This window comes from Alligator sinensis, unplaced genomic scaffold (genome assembly GCF_000455745.1).
Source record: "Alligator sinensis unplaced genomic scaffold, ASM45574v1 scaffold783_1, whole genome shotgun sequence".
NCBI classification, from domain to species: Eukaryota; Metazoa; Chordata; order Crocodylia; family Alligatoridae; genus Alligator; species Alligator sinensis.
In genome coordinates, this window is record NW_005842197.1 from 1,899,042 (window position 1) to 1,915,953 (window position 16,912).

Below are 16,912 nucleotides of genomic sequence, written 5' to 3' on the forward strand. Positions count from 1 at the left end.
TTCCTTTCAGCCCCGTTACCTGCCTCCTGTTAGCTCTTTCTCCCCCTTCCTTCCCCCATCTCTTTCTTCCTCTTTCTCAACTTCCCGCAGAGTACACTGCACAGCCGGATGGGGTGAGCTGGCTCACCTAGCTTTGCCCACCTGGAGGAGGGCTGGCAAAGGAAAGACAGATGCTGTCCCAGACAGGGCACTGAGCCAGAGTCCAGGGTAACTGCTCTTGTGGCTGATCTGCAAGCCCAGACAACCTTCTGCCCTGGGCATATCAACAGAAAGCCCCATCATTTTCCCCCTTGTAATAGCTGTCCTTGCCAAAGCAGAGGAAGTGAGCATTGTTCGGAAGTTAGGGTTGAGCAATGCAATGTTCCTCTCCAACAGGAAGGACTGCTTGGCACAGTAAGAGATGTTAACCAAGATCCTCTCCCCCCTGCTTTATCTGTTGAAGGTTTGGAGGGTTAAGTCTTGTGTTGTGTCAGGGATGACTCTGTAGTTTTGCTAAGAGGTTGGACAATGGGTTTATATGGGACAGATTGGATAGGGATGATCCTGCTGACTCAGGCAGGTGGTGGGACTAGACCTCAAGAGGTCCCTTCCAACCCTGCTTTTCTGTAAGTCTATGATTCTGTGAACAAGTGTCTTTGAAAGGCTGATTAAGTGGGTTACATAATCATCCCATCCCTTTTCAAGCGTTCCTTCTTTGGATTCTCTCTCCTGTCGCAGAATCAAGGCACCGAATACATTTCCAGACTCTGCCAGGAGCTGCCCGCTGCGCGGGTCACTGTAACTAAGCAGGCTCTGTTCTGTGTGCGATGCTCCAAGCCCTTCTTAGCTTTCTAAAACTAATGCAGGTAGGGTTGTATTAGTATTTATTCCATCAAAATGAACACAACAGGCCCATACATAGAGGCCAGCATCTTGGAGAGGCTGACCAGATAAATGGGAAGCTGCCAGGATAGCTGTGTACACGCTCTGCTGGAAGTTAGCACACAACACTAGAGACTGAATCTCCAGTCCAGCTAACTACTGAAGTACAGGCTTAAATACTTCATGAGAGCAAGACTGCAATCTCCACAGCACCCTTGCAAGGCAGGCGTTGCTGTCCCCATATTACACAGAAGCCCTGAAAAGGCTGGAGCACAGCAACAGAGGACACTGCACTGGAGCATGCTGGCTTTCCTGACATATGGCTCCTCTTCCCCAAGGCTTGAGAGCACAACAGCTGCTCAGCACGGAGCTGTTTGTGCCGCGGGCAGGGCACTGAGAAGGGGCGTGCTGTAGTATAGTATCCCGCGTGCCTTTGTTCTACCATCCATACAGAGCTAGAGGTCCATGCCCAAACTGAAGGGCCTCTGGCAGAACCCCAAAGCCATGGGAGACTCCATGCCTGCATCACAGGGGGACTGGGAGCAAGCAATCAGGTCCTCGTTCTGGGCCTGGCTTTCAGGGGACAGGGTCCTGCACCCAGTGGGGCTCCAGACAGGTAGTACACGGACCTGAGCGCACTACTAGGACTGAGCCTGCTGGGAAAATCATTTGGATGACAACAACCCAACAGGAAATTCAGCAATGATGGGACGTAAAACACAGCCCTTACCTTGTAGATCTTCCCTTCTTCAGTGCCAACGAGGAACAAGTAATCAATCTTCTTGTGGAAATCAAACGACGTTCCACAGCCTGGTTGAGAAGGGGAGAGTGGTCAGTCAGGGAGGTGTCATACTGCCTGGTTATTGCAGAGATCACTTCTGAACATCTTAGCAGATCGACTAGAGGTCCTGAGTGAGAATCAGGCCTCACTGCAATAGAAATGCCTGCTAAGATAGCACCTGCTCCAGAGTCACAATCAGCAGAGACAGGGTAGACAAAGGGCAAGAGTGGAAATAAAGGCCCAAAAGAAAGGAAGCGATTTGGAGAAGTTCACCCAGCAGGTCAGCAGCAGAGGCCAGGTCTCCAGGTCCCTTTCCAACCCCTTGTCCACACTGCCTGTCAGACTGGTTACAAGACTCAACAAAGAGGAGGGTTAGAACAGCTGCTCTGTAGCACCAGCGACCAGCCGAAGCTGGAAAGTTAAGCTTGGGGATACAGGTCCCTGCAAGCGGCAGCCTGATAGTCTAATGCACGCCACACAGTGTGGCCGCCGGTAAAAACTCAGTCTGTACAAAAGGTAATGGTGCAAATTGGACAACAGGCATAGAAAGACACCTTGAAAGATTCCAGCTGACAAGAAAGAAGGACAGACAACCCCCTCCCTCCAAACACACCTGAATCCAAAGCGCCTGCTACATGGACTGCAGAGGCACTGTTTCTAAGAGAAGCTCTGGCAGCACAAATGTCCAAGTTTTCTGCTGCTGCATTTCTATAGACCAGTAACTAGGACTCCTTTTCTCTCTCTGGGGTCAGATTCTAGCCAGAAAATGCAAATCCTTTTACCAAGACCCTTTCAAACAAGGGTGCTTCAGACCTCATCTTTAAGTGTTCCTCACATCTTGAAGTCTGTGGACAAGTGTAACACTAAGCCATTTTAAAAGCAGGCAGGGGTGAGGCAGGAGTTACCCACATCAGTTGAATCTATAGGGCTGTTTTGTCTGTCTGCACCTAAGAAAGAAGAGTGAAGCTAAACTGCTGTATCTCCCAAAGTCTTTCACTCCAGTTTAAAGTTTAAAAAGTTCCGGGTCTGTTTACAGTAAAACAGACAGGACAGCTGAAACATTACAATGCTCAGCTCTAAAACACTATCATTTCAAGTGTTTTAATGGCTTGTCTATTTACATGTAAGATTTCAGATTCAAGCCCAGACCCGACCTGCTCTTTCCTACGCCACATGACAATACTTCTAGGGATTCCTGGGTGGCCCTGGGAGGTCAGACAGCCCTCCTTGAAAGCACAGTCTATCACAGGGGTGGGCAAAATATGGCTCATGGGACACATCCAACCTGCCAGGCCATTTCATCCGGCCCACAGGCGCCCACCAACTAATTGGTGGGCCCAGCCCGTGCGCCTCGCTCCCACCCTCGTGCGTAGAAGGGCCCAGCCCAGCCAGCACGGGGCTTCCAGAAGAGGCTGTTGCTGCCACTGCCGCAGCTGTGGGGGGACGTGCTCAGCTTCCCCAGTGTCCAGTGGCTGGTCCCCATCTCCCTGCTGCAGTGCTTGCTCTGGGCAGGGGCAGGGGGAGCAGGAGCTACAGCTGGGCAGGAGCGTGGAGTGTGGGGCTGGGGCTGGGGGGAGTGTGGAGGCCGTGCCCAGCGGGGCAGTGGGAGTGCAGAGCTGAGGTGGGCAGGGTGTGGGGAGGGTCGGGGGTATGGAGACCCCCACCACATTCCACCCCATGGCGCACAGCCCCCGCTGCCGGCAGCAGCAGCAGGTGGCAGGTGCTTGGGGAGCTCGTGGCCAGTGCAGGCACTGCTGCCTGGTGGTACACAGCTCCAGCCAGCACTGCTCTTGGTGGCAAGAAGCACAGCCAGGCTGGCCCACCTCTATCAGGTGGAGCTCTCTGCGGTGCATGTGCAGCTCCTCGCGCTCCTCCAGGGGAAGCCCCACATGATGGGAGCCATTTGCCTTCCCACCCCCAGCCGTGCAGGTCCTGGGACTCCACCCGGCAGCGGCATGCTGGCTGGGCCAGGCCTTTCCGTGCACAATGGTGGAAGCGAGGGGTGCAGGCTGGGTGAGGTGTCATTAGTTGGTGGGGTCTGTGGGCTGGAAGAAATTGCCTGGTGGGCTGGATCCAGCCCACAGGCCATATTTTGCCTACCTCTGGTCTAAATACTACACACCAGAACCTCGCTTTCTTCCAAAGATATAGTATCAATTAAGTCAATTAAACCTCTTTTTAAGAATAAACTCCTAGCCATGGCTTCTCCTGCTTGAGGAGGAACAAAGAAGAAAACTCATGTGACACATTTCCATCCTTAGTTCTTCAACACTCAGATGTGCAGCATGTGCATTTTGTGATGCCACAAATCTCTTTGCCGCACCACAAACAGTGCATGTTGCATGTTTAACATGTTGCAGGTTAAACTGTGTCCAACGCTGCTAATTTGCAGTGCTGGGGCAAAATTTGCTACCGGGATTTCCCAGGAGCAAAAAATAAACCCTAACAAAAAAGCAGCGCAAAGCACATCAAAGTGCAGTGTGCTGGGACAAATGCAGAGATGGGGGAGAAACCGGTCTAGGGCTGCCTGCTCCCTTGTCTCTGCATGCTGCAAAGCCCCCGCTCTGGGACACACTGCGCCCCCGCCAGCCACTCCCCAGCTGGCTGGGGCAGTGTGCCACCTCGAGACAGGGGAGCAGGCAGTCCTGGGCTGGCTGTTCCTTTGTCTTCGTGTGTCCCAGAGTGAGGGCTCCGCGCGTGGAGCCTCCATCTCCAGGCACGCTGCACCCCGGCCAGCCGCAGAGCAGCTGGAGCAGTGTGCCTGGAGGCAGGGAAGCAGGCAGCCCAGGGAGCTCGGCTGGCTGCTCCTCTGTCTCCACATGCCGCTCCTTGACTAGCTGCAGACCACATGAGCAGGGGCATGCACTGCAGCACAAAGTAGAGGCACAAATTTCTGTGCGTTTGTGCTGCTGCAAACACACGCCCCTGCTCATCTGAACATGGCCTCAGATAGCACGGTAGTGGGCTAGAAGCTAAATGGAATAGCGGGATGGTGTGCTTCAAGGAAGAGATGCTTCACCAGGATGACTTCATTAACATGGAAGAGTCCACTCTCCCTTCATCCCCTTCTGGAGAGTTGAGACCCAAGGGTGCCATGTCCTTTGTTAAAAGACAAGAGTTACATCAGTCATCGCTGCTTGTAGGTCATTGAGGCCGCTTATGTTCCACTCTGCAGGCAGACCGCTTCAGCCCTCGGGAGATGCCTTCCATAACTTCACGTGAAAATTCAGAACAGCGACTCTTGATGAAGTAGGATTGAGAGGAAATGCCCTACACACTAACGTACGTGCTAACACAGATCGGGGAAGCTGCACGTCACCATGGCAGATGGTAGGCACTGATTAATGACAGGCCCTAGGAGTCTATGGGTTGTCAGTGAGGTGTGACACGCACATTTTTTGGGAGAGGACAAAGCCAGCCTGCCTGCCCTCAAGGCTCAAAGACGTGCAGAAGATCAAGAGTTACAGCCTCCATAGGTAGAAATGACAGTGGCAACAAGCGTGTTAGAAAACAGGTTTTAAGGAGGTGCTTGAAGTGGCACGGAGAGGGTTCTTGGCACACAGGATGAGGGAGGCTGTTCAGGCAGACAGAGGGATGTAAGAGGCCAAGCATGGGATGGGAAGGGTGACAAAAGGAGAGTTTTGAGGGCTGAGCAGAGGCTCATAGGGAGTATATTTAACAGTATGCCGTGGCTCTTTCCCCAGCATTGAAAGCAAGTAGCACAGCCTTACAGAAACAGCCCATAAGCATATGGACCTCAGGGAAAGCAAACTGCAAACTGCTTCAGCTTCCAAGCACCAATCTGGAGCACGATGAAATGGGACCTTGGAGGGTGCTGCTGTGATATTTTTACTGCTGGATACTTGTCATCCTACATAACACTGAAGCATTCGGCAAAAATCCTTGGAAGTCGGTTCCATGGCACCGTTAACCAACAGCAAAAGGCCACAGAGAATTTCGCAACTGGGCTGGGATGAAGTCCAGCTATTTTATAAGCTGACCTGCCCTCACTACAGAGTAGTGCACAGAGCTCCACAGAATATTAACGTGGAAAGAGGACAGTTCTTCTGCAAACTCTGGCTCTATCTTCACTGTCAAAAAATAAATTACATTTAAAAAAGCCTGCAGGAGAGCTAGTTCAGGCTGTGAGATCCTAATGGAGATCAGGCACCGCTTACTTTCATTTAGATGTGTCAGTCCAGGTCAGCCCCCCACCACTGTAAGGTTGAAAGCTGACCTCGATTTGCTACGTCAAGACAAAATCGATCTGAGTGCTTTGTCTGCAGGGAGACTGAGTGAGAAGCTCATCTCACTGCTCACAGGACAGGGCAATGAAGACACGGCCTAAGCCTCAACCCTTCAACCAGGCTAGTGACCAGCGCTACAGAGTGATTCTTCGTATATATTGACTAACATGCAAGAAAAGCCGCTTTCCTTTACAAGTCTCTCCCCAGTATCACCCCCTTCCAAGCCCGTTCTCTCCTCTAATGTGTGTGAATGATTGATTAGAGGCTCCGTGTCGGTAATTATCAGGGTGGTAAGGACTTGGGCTCTTACCAACCGTGTGCAGCTGCAGTCCCTCTGGCCCCTCTATTGTTGCTCCCTCTACCACCAGCTTGATGACATCTGTATGAACCAGCTCATTCTGCAGGCAGAGGAGAGAGACTGGGGATTAATAGCAGTCTTTGTGGCGACAATACTGTGACGTCCCTCACTGGGAAATGGCATGTTTGGGCGAGGAATTTTAAAAAGTTGTGCAGAAAGTTGTTTAATGTTTCGTGCCAGCAACTGGCAGCTTGCTAGCTGAGAGGTCTGAGAGCTAATGAGAGATAATGAGAGCTAATGAGAGCTCCCCTTCCCTTTCCCAGGAAACTGATACTTTCACACTCACCCACTGTACGGGGTACACACACCTGGCTTAGACACGCTGGAGTCCTAGGTCAAAGTTTGAGGTTTGAACGCTATTAGTTAGGCATCTATGTGGCCTGATTTGTTTTCAGAAGTCCTGGCTACCAGCTGGGCCAGACAGTTTTGGTATCTCTTGAACTCAGGCCCAAGGAATTTTAGATTGAATATTCAGGGGGAAAAGGCACCCGAAATGAGCAGCTTTGGAGAACTTAGGCAACATGGGGAGGAGAGTGCTCACGTCATGACAATCAGCAGATCATGCTTTACTTTCTGTAAGCCAGGATACGGGAGAAGAGAACTTCAGGCCCCTGCCACACATTACATATAGCACACAATTCACTGGTTAATCGTGCAATAAATTTAGACTGGAAATACATGCCAAATAAGACTGGCCACATGTGCAAAGTAATTATCATGCAATTAACTGGCTAATCGCACAGTAGGTTTAGACACAGACAAAGTAATGATCACACCATAGAAATGTCCATCCACCTCTGAAAAGAGCCAACCAGCTACAAAGTTAGTGCTTGGAAATGTGTAACGACTCTATAGATGGTTTCTAGTCAGCTTTAATGTGAGCATGTGGCAGGTCCTTCGGTTGCTACTCATCCAACACTACAGTCCTGCTGTGGTGGTGAGCAAAGAGGAGGGGACCCCTTGGTCATTCCTGTCCTTTACAGTTTTCCTGTTACTATAAATGCAGCTTGCAACCTAGCACTCAATCTCCCAACTGCTGAGAAGCAAGTGCCAGGCAGACACAGCTGGGTGCTCGCCTCGGGGATGAATGCCGCATATTATGATCTGCATTATCATAACTCCTTTCAGGCCTAGCCAGGAACCAGAAGTCCACTGGACTAGGCCCTGGACAAACCCGGAACAAGGAAGTGCAAGTCCCAAGGAGCGTACAATCTAAGCATGGGACAGGTGACAGACAGACTGAGGGGGGGTTCAAGGAAATAGTGAACGTGTGCAAAGATCCTTTGTGAGCATATATTCAGGGATTAGAATATTTTTGCATAATAGGAGGTGGTAGGTAATGTGGGAATACCCTGGGGCGAGGGGAGGAGATAAAAGAACAAAGAATTAAAGACTAAATTAACGAGCACCCTGGGTGAGGATTGGATGTTTTCAGGCAATTTTTAGATTTTTCAGTGGAGCAGCTTGAGAACAAAATGTAAATCTTCAGTTCGGTGATCCCAGCCTCGGTCAGTGCAGAGCACAGGTGGAGAAGGCGGCTCTGCTCAGCCACGCCGTACCAGGGGAGTCCTGTTGTAGTGAGGGTAGAAACGGCCTGACGATCATCTGCAGTTCATGGGGGGTGTTGCAAAAGGAGGTGTAAGTCAGACTTGCTCCCAGCAGCTTCCTGACAGCTTTGGGGGCTTCACACCTGCTTGGCCCACACCCTGAAGGGGAAGGTGGTGGACGCTGGTGTTGCTCACACCTGCCCACCAGAGCTGTTAGGACAGGGGTGACCCCTGCGACTTGCACATTCTTGCATGCTGCTGTCAGTGCTTCTCTCCTGCTACGTGTGAATTAAAACCGATCAAACTCAGCGGCTGAAGTCCAAAGTGACATGTAAGAAGCCGTGAGCTATACAAGCTGCTAAGCAGCAAGAGCCTAAAGATGTGTCTTCAGCATGGTGGCGGCACATCCCTGCTAGGCAGGGCAGATTTGACTTGCTAGGACACTCTCCAGCACGTCCCACCTGCCTACTCCCACACTCCAAACCCAGAGATCTGCTGCTGAGGCAGCCCCCCGGCTCCTTCAACAGCAGCTCTCTGGCCAGAAACTGAGGTCCTGAGGATGAGCACAGAGGGGATCCCAGGTTGGCCTCTCCGGCGCATTTCCAGGTTTGAAGCATGTGCGTGGGAGCGGGTGTGTGGGTGCACATGGGAAGGCCCCACCAGCTCATGCTGCCCTGGCAGTGCATACCCTCTGCGTGTCTAGAGTCTGCACGGACCTGGCATAAGCTTTGTAGGTGGAGGGAGGGAGCAGAAGACAAAACGACTTTTTAGCTGGTTACTTTGCCCCACCCCCAGCCTACAGAGGGTTGCAGACAGCAGGCAAATTAACAGCAGCCTTTTTAAATGGACAGCTCAGATTGTTTTATTTAAAGACCACTCCTTTCTATACTGCCCTGTGCCCCTTGGCTAGATACAAAAGCAAGTGAGGCTTGCACCGATCTCTCTCTGTCTCTCTCTCTCTGTCAATCTCCGTCTAAGTGAGGAAGCCTAGCAGCACACAAAGATGGGGGTTTTCTATCTCCATCATAGGGAAGCCTGAAATGGCCAAGTGTTAGTGTGGCAGATTGGTGGGAAAGAGAAACGCTACTGAGAGTCAAAAATAAATAAATAGATAAATAAAAATTAAAAAAAAGAGAGGGGCTGCTTTAGGAACAGGTCTGCTGTGGCCAGAAGAGATGGAGCCAGGGGCTACAAAAGCCCAAAGCAAGAGAGGAACTGGGCAGTCTGGCCTAGACAGCCCATGGAGGAGGAGCTCCCGGAGGAGAGCTGTGAACGACAAGCCACTAACTGCAAACTGCAAACTCTGAGTAAGCCCAGAAGGGCTGGAGCTGGGATAGCCAGGAAGATATGGAGGGAGGCCTGGGGAAAAGGCATCTTGGTGGGAGCCGAACTGTTGGTTCAAGGAACTAATCTTTGAAAACTCATGGCGATTAGGGGAGGTCCCGAACGACTGGAAAAGGGTACATATAATAGTGCCTATATTTTTAAGGACGGGAAGAAGGAAGATCCAGGGAACTACAGACCAGTCAGCCTCACCTCAGTCCCCAGAAAACTCCTGGAGCAGGTCCTCAAAGAATCCATTTCTAAGCACTTGGAGACGGTGATTAGGAGCAGTCAGCACGGATTCACTGGAGGCAAGTCATGCCTGACCAACCTGATTGCCTTCTGTGATGAGATGACTGGCTCTGTGGATGCGGGGAAAGCAGTGGGCTGATGTACCTTGACTTTAGCAAGGCTTTTGATACAGTCTCTTACAGCATTCTTGCAAGCAAGCTGAGGAAATACAGGTTGGATGAATGGACTGTAAGGTGGATAGAAAACTGGCTGGATTGTTGGGCTCAACAGGTAGTGATCAATGGCTCAATGCCTAGCTGGCAGCTGGTTTCAAGTGGAGGGCCCCAGGGGTCAGTCCTGAGGCTGGTCTTGTTCAATATCTTCATTAATGACCTGGAAGATGGGATGCGGTGCACCCTCAGCAAGTTCGCAGATGACACCAAGCTGGGGGGAGTAGCAGATACTCCCTGGAGAGAAGGTCTGGGATTCAGAATGACCTCGACACATTGGAGGATTGGGCCTCAAGAAATCTCATGAGGTTGAACAAGGACTAAGGACAAGTGCAAAGTCCTGCACTTAGGACAGAACCAGTGGTGACACGTAGAGGGTGCACAGGGGTGCACGTGCACCCCCTGTGAGCACTGGTGCACCCCCGGACAAGGCCGCACTTCCCGCTTAGGCGATGGGCGGGGGGGCAGGCAGGAGCACTGGTGCCCACCCTGCGAGTGCCGGCCAGGGAGTGGGAGCGCCGGATGTAGCACCGCGGCCACTTTTTCCAGGAGCCACTTCTTCCCAGTTGGTGAGTTTTGCTGCAGGGGACCTCCCCACACCCCCAGTTGGTGAGATTGGCTGCAGGGGGATCCCCCCCTCAGTCACTGACTGATCACTGGGGCCCCCCTGATTAAGGTGGCACCAGTCACCCATGGACGGATCAATCCCATGCACCAGTACAGGCTGGGGGTGACGGGCTGGGCAGCAGCTCTGCAGAAAAGGACCTGAGGGTGACAATGGGCAAGAAGCTGAACAGGAGTCAGCAGTGTGCCCTTGTTGCCAAGGAAGTTACCGGCATCCTGGGCTGCACTGGTAGGAGCATTGCCAGCAGATCGAGGGCAGTGATTCTTCCCTCTATTGAACAGCAGCCTTCAGCTCCCTGCAGGGGGGTTGCAAAGAGGATGGAGCTGGTCTGTTCTCAGTGGTGAAGATAACAGAACAAGGAGCAATGGGCTCAAATTGCAGCAAGGGACATTGAGGTTGAGGAAGAACTTGCTCACGAGGAAGGCAGTAAAGCACTGGACCAGGCTCCCCAGAGAGGTGGTGGGGTCTCCATCCTTGGAGGTGTTCAAGCCCCGGGTAGACAAAGCCTCATCTGGGATGATGTAGTCGGGGCTGGTCCTGCTTCGAGCAGGGGGTTGGACTAGATGTGACCCCTGAGGTCCCTTCAACCCTCATTTCTATGAACTCTGCATTTTGCTAATTTTGGGGCAAAGTATACCCCTGATGGCAGAAGCCTGCTGCGAGGCACGGGACAGCTGGATGGGAGGCTGCTGGAAAACACTGTTGTGTGAGTGCTGCACTTGCAAACTGATCTGAACTAATGAGCCTTGGGGAAGTCACTGGGGGCAGCAGCTCCTGTGGACCGAACTGGGCTTACAAGCTCGTAGGGACTAATTTGAGGCTAACAAGGCCTCTGGGACTGATAAAGTCTCTGGGACAGAAAATGATCATGAGACAAATAGGTTGGTGAGGCAGTGGCTAATGAGCAGTGGCTGAGGAGTTTGCACTGACTGGGCCAGAACTGGGAAAACCCAGTGATGCGAGCTGTGGAGAAAGGCACCTGGGGGGTCTCTGGTAGAACTGATGGCTGACCCCCGATTAACATTTAACAATAAGAGGTGGCAGGTGAAACAAGGAGACCACAGGGGTGCTGGTGTGGAAAGGAGGCCAGAAGGTGACAGACTGCACCTTAGACACCAAGACCAGCTACAGATCAACTGATGAACTTCTTCTGGAGCTGTATTCTCAAGGGAAAAGCTGGCTGAGTTGACCAGAGAGTTTAAGCTCATATTAACCATGGGGGTCCTGTGCAGAGAACTGGGCTCTCCTGCTGCAGTGCTGGCCAGCCCAGACTCATTGCAACTAGTCAGATAAACACGCTGCTGACAGGACACTAGCATCAATTTGGAAGAAACCTCACAATATAACATTTACCTTAACTAAAGTCCAGGACACAATCCTCCCATCGGATGAGACGGAGAAGAAGTTCAAATTATTGTCCATGTCGTCCTTCTGCCACTTGACCTTGAAAACAAACACGCAGAGTTAGCACGGCAGCACTTCAGGCAGGACAACTACTGAGCCCTTGGTAGGAGCGGTGTCTCCACTGAATGGGTCTCCTTCCCCCAGGAGCCCTTGGTATTCTGTAGCAACATGCCACCGCTCCCTCTTGCCAGCGTCGGGGACCCACAGAGGTAAGAGCAAGAAAAAGAAGGGCCTACATGATGCTGATGCCCCTGTCGCTCCCCTGCTCTGTGCCATGAGTTGCAAAGCCAGGCCCATATGCTATGGTCTGATCCATGCTAACAAATCCCTGCGCACCCATGAAGCCCCACTGACAGTAGTGGGATGTTTAAACCACATGAAATCCAGCAGCTAGAAGGGCCCACCTGTACACTTCAAATTGCAGGATCAGGGCATAAAGGGTTTGCAAAGAAAGCTCTGCACCAACAAGTTCAACCAGGCCTGTAAATCATGAGCTCAAAGGGTGGTCCATGCCTCCCACAGTGCATAACAGCGACACACAAAACTTGGGCAAGGCAGTCAAAGCCCAAGGGCCTTCAGAGATTCATCATACTTGTGGCATTCCCCTTCCCTGGCAGGACAGGCCACTCAGCTTGGAGATGACACCCCTTTCCCTTCTCCAAAGCTGACTTCTGACCAAAATAAGGTGCCGTGTCCTGCCAAACCTTGTACACGCAGCCTTCCCACATGTTCTGCACAAGGCAGGGGAAGGCACTTTGCTTTGGAGCTATGCCCTTTCAGCAATGGCTTTCTGTACCTGTGCAGTGTAGAGAGGTTCCTCTGCACTGCATTCAGGTCCCACTGGGTCAATCCCAGTAAGTAGCCTTACTAGGCAGGGGCTAGATGTTGCATGGGAGAGAAGAGAAGCTACCCCAAACACTTGCTGACCCTCAGAGGAATAGCCTCTTCCTCACTTGAATGCAGCTATGCTGCCCTCGCCCAGAGGCCTGCTTGCACCGTGCCCAGCGCTCTAGGGCTGTCTCCAGCCTGATGGAGGCCTGGAAACCCATGTGCTGGCTGGTTCTCTTGGTGCAATCCCTAGTGGAGGGGGGTCCTCCACTCTCACAATCGGTGCCCACCTCAGGACCCATGAGCCTGGAGACCCCCTCTGCATCACGGTAGGGGAGGAGTTGGCAGAGGCAACGCCTGGGAAGCTCAGGAAGCCGTCCTCACTGTACCTTACAGCTGTTGGCTTGGCTTCCTTTGCAAACATTAATGTAATCCATTTAAGGATTAAACATCCTTAAATATTTTGCAGGGGACTCAGACATCATTGCCTGAGTAAACCACTCTTCATCACATGTATCCAGGTCCCAGAGGAGTCCACAAGTAGGACAGGGCCCCACGCGAGGTCTCTGCTGAAGCAGGTTTACCACCGAGGGGTGTCACCGCTCCGCAAAGGGCAGCAGAGGGGCCGGAGCTAACGGGCTGCGCCAGGGATGGAGCTTCTCTTGTTAACATGTAAATCCTCCTCCATGGTTTCGAGTCTCGGCAGCGTAAGAGGATTTGCCTTTTCAATGCGACTGTGCAGGGACAGAGATCAGAACGTGGATAAACGATCTGGGGTTTGTCAGAGAAATTGCAGCTGGACTGAAAGTGCTGAGATTGCTCTGATTTCCCAAACTAGAAATTCAATGAGAGTGAGGAGTAAAAGATGACCTGCCACCAGGTCTACCCACTCCCACTTCCACAGGCATCCGTCAGCTGAGCACGGGCACTATGACTTACAAAGCCTGCCCTTGTGATGTCCAAGGTGTATTTGTCTCTGTCAAAATACAACAGTCAATGTATTTCTCTAGCCGTCACACATTATAAATGAATCTGATTATCATAGAGCTTACCAAATCCTTCATTTAGGACAATCTAGGTGGTATTGTCAAAAAGAAAAAAAAAGAAGCAGGTTTCTCAATACAATCTTTAGAGGTATTGGGTTTGCTGGTACTGCTCTCGTGGGAGAAAAAATCATTGATCTAGAAAAAAAAATTGTGTGTACAATGAAGTCTTATGGCGCATGAAAATGGAGTGAGGGACTTGCTGAAGAAACATCGATGCTGTCACGAAAAGGTTTCTACCTAGAGCACGCTGTTCTGAGGAAGGAAAAAGAAAAGTGGAGGAACTCCATGTTAGCATCTGTTGATACGCTACCTATCTGGCTGAGATGCGACTGAAAACGAACTGATCAGGTGGCATATGGCTTATGATTCCCTTGATCAGGAATGCTATGAGTGGTAGGTCACGGGCAGCAGGTACCAGCAATGCTCCCCGCTGCTTCACACAAAAGGAAGCGCGCAATGCAAGACGCCAACAAAAAGAAAGGGCCAGCGACGGTCGGGTAACTGTTCCAATGGTGCATGGACACCGTTTTCACCAGGCTAGGAAACAGGCACCGACATTGCTGCGAATGGCTGCTCCAGGACCATCGACCTGCAATGCTGATCCCTTGCTGCCGACGGCTGGCACTGCTGGGTACGCCCTGGGAACCCTTGACCCAACACTGAAAACGTTTTAGGTGCTAGTGAAGTGGTGCGGACCAGTTCTTGGCAGGCAGAAATTGTGATGGAGAATGTGACCCAGCGGCCTTTCTCACCCTCTGTAGTGCCTGCCTCACCCGTGCCAACAGGTCGGCTGGTTCCAGAAGGAAGGAGATGCTATGGGAATGTGTGACCAAACGCCTCCAAGAATCTGGCCCTTGGTAATGGAGGGGTCCCTAAACTTATCTGGAATCACAGGCTTTTTCTCCCCTGCCCAAAGCATTAGGAAAACTCTCCCCCTTAGCTCAGACACATCCTCTTCAACCCATCTCCTCAAGCACATGGGATAAATAGGTAAGCCTTGTAGCATGTCCCCAAGGCAAACTGACTCAGGCTGAAGTAGGAAAAGCAAATTCCCATGTTGCTGCCTTCTCATGGGAAGTACCTGTCACCACAATTGGGCTGTTTAAACCTGGGAGTCGTGAGCTCAAGTGCTCTGCTGGACCAAACACACTGAGACATGGCTTCGAAGGGAGCAAGGGCATGGACCGTTTAGGACGCAGAACAAAGCGATCTGAACGGCGCGTGGAAGCGAGCTGCAGGGCACAGAGCACAGATGTCACACGCTCCTTGCGAGAGGCATCACAAGGCATGACGGCAGCTGCACGGTGCATTTGCAGACATGTCGAGGAGTTTTCAGGGTTAGCCCCGAGCAGCGCACGTGTTAGCAACCCCATCTGGAGGCGATCAGCAGGCGGAGAGCTGTGGTGCAGCCCACATCTGAGAAGGTCATGATTGTCCTTTGTCTTCCACAGCCTGGGACGCTGCCCTAAGCTAGAGCATTTCTCACCCGCCCTGCACTTCGCACGCTCTGCATCCACAGAAGCAGCTCTCCCTCTTGGATCAGAGCGTGCAAGTCAAGGGCAAAGGGTGTCCGCACATAAATGAATGCCGGCGACCCCCATGGAAGTTAGCTAGAATTTCATAGCGCTGAACAGGCACCAGCTCTTTCAGGCTTCCTTCACACATCAACCCCTCCACAACATTGATGGCTTGTGGGTTTTCTTCTCTGCTCTCTGAGTGCTGTGAGCATTCATTAGTTCAGCGTGGAGTCTCCCACTATACAGGAACAGCTTGTATGTCTGTTCAGCACAGGCTCTTGTTCCCCTACCGACATTTGTGCGGCGGGACAAACCTCCCCTCATTATCTGCTTCCATGCTGGGTGTGTCCTGACAATACATTTTTTTTGCACACTGGCCATTTTTTGTGTGCGTGCTGGGAAGTTAATTTTGTTAGTTAAGCATGGGATAATGATCTCAGCAATTTAGCAGCAGGATAATATACACAAGGGTTGCTTATCGCATGTTAAATGAAAAACCGCATCTGAAGTGTTTATAAAATGATTTACAACCAAATGAGAACTTTTGCATCTAGGGATACTTAAAAAAAAATAAATCAAGTATTGTGTGTATTGCAATCATGTCTAAGAGCCCTGGTTATGGAGGAGGGATCCACTGTCCAAGCTCAGTACAAATTTCATCAAGGCATTACTGCCTTTTTTCCTTATTTATGTACACCAGGGTGCTTCTCCCTCCAGTGGATTGCTGTAAAAATACTGACTGGCTCTGGACAGACAGAAGAAATAGGGAGAAAATATGCACTTGGCCTCTCCAGATTCTTCTCCTTGTAACATCATTTTTGAAGTCTATTGATATATTTTGTCTTTATTTACTATTAGTTCAATTTTCCACCCAATTTAAATTTAGTAAAAGTGAAGGGATTTTTCCCCAATGCTTGCCGATAGAACACGCTTCAGGACTTTGCTTTAAGTTTTACACCGGGGGTGGGCAATTATTTTGGGTGGAGGGTCGCTTACTGAGTTTTGGCAAGCCATCGAGGGCCGCATGACAGGCAGCCTGGGGCAGATGCATATTAATGTTCTGAATTTTTTAGGGGATAGAATGGCCTGGCGGGCCGCATCCAGCCTGCAGGCCGCATTTTGCCCACCCGTTTTACACAAACAGCCTGTTGGGTTTGTGTTTTTAAAAAGGGATCATACGTTCTCCTGCAGCGTTTTGAAGCCCAGGTTGCAGTCCTGGGCCAGCACATGAGCACCTGAATGTCAGACTGACTAGAATCAGACTCACAAAACCAACCAGACAACCCAGAGACATGCAGAGTACATAAGGAGAAGAACAGAAAAAAAGAAATGAGATGTCATTCCAAATGTGAATCCAAATGGAATAACAAGCAAGGAAATTTGCTCTTCCAGGTAATGGGTATTTTAACTTCAAACTTCATCTTTTAACTCGGTGCAAAATTAGCCTGCGGAATTCGTTGCTACCAGATAGCCGAGGCTGGAGTTTAGCAAAATTCAAAGACTTTATGACTATTTGTACAGATAATGGGAATGCCCGCAGCTAGACTAACTGGGTTAAAAGGAAAACAAGGAGTCCAAATCTTAAAGTCACAGGCTGCCTATAGACGTGCTTGTTCATTTTAACTACACCTTGTTGAATGAGCTTTACATAAAGCGTCCTGCAGCCATTTTGAAACATGGAGGGGCTTAATACACGTGATGGTGAGCCGTTCTAATTAGAGCGGCAGTCCAGGAACTGTTCTAATTAAAACACTCCACCCCCACCCGCAAGCACGTGTATAGACAGCTGTAGAAAACGACGGGCTACAACGGGCCTCTGGAGGTCATAGATGTTAGATGTTAGGGTCGGAAGGGACCTCAATAGATCATCGAGTCCGACCCCCTGCATAGGCAGGAAAGAGGGCTGGGGCTAGA

At 51.0% G+C, this 16,912-nt stretch overlaps 1 protein-coding gene across 1 annotated transcript in view; it reads right to left on the bottom strand.

The window, feature by feature from the left end:
• DNAI1 (dynein axonemal intermediate chain 1) overlaps positions 1-16,912 on the bottom strand; it is a 210,982-nt gene that overhangs the window by 84,755 nt on the left and 109,315 nt on the right. The window contains exons 14-16 of the mRNA XM_006026569.2: positions 11,557-11,646; positions 6,200-6,287; positions 1,592-1,671 (exon numbers count right to left, since the gene is read on the bottom strand). Coding sequence (XP_006026631.2) covers positions 1,592-1,671; positions 6,200-6,287; positions 11,557-11,646 — 258 coding nt within the window. The remainder of the gene's footprint in view (positions 1-1,591; positions 1,672-6,199; positions 6,288-11,556; positions 11,647-16,912) is intronic.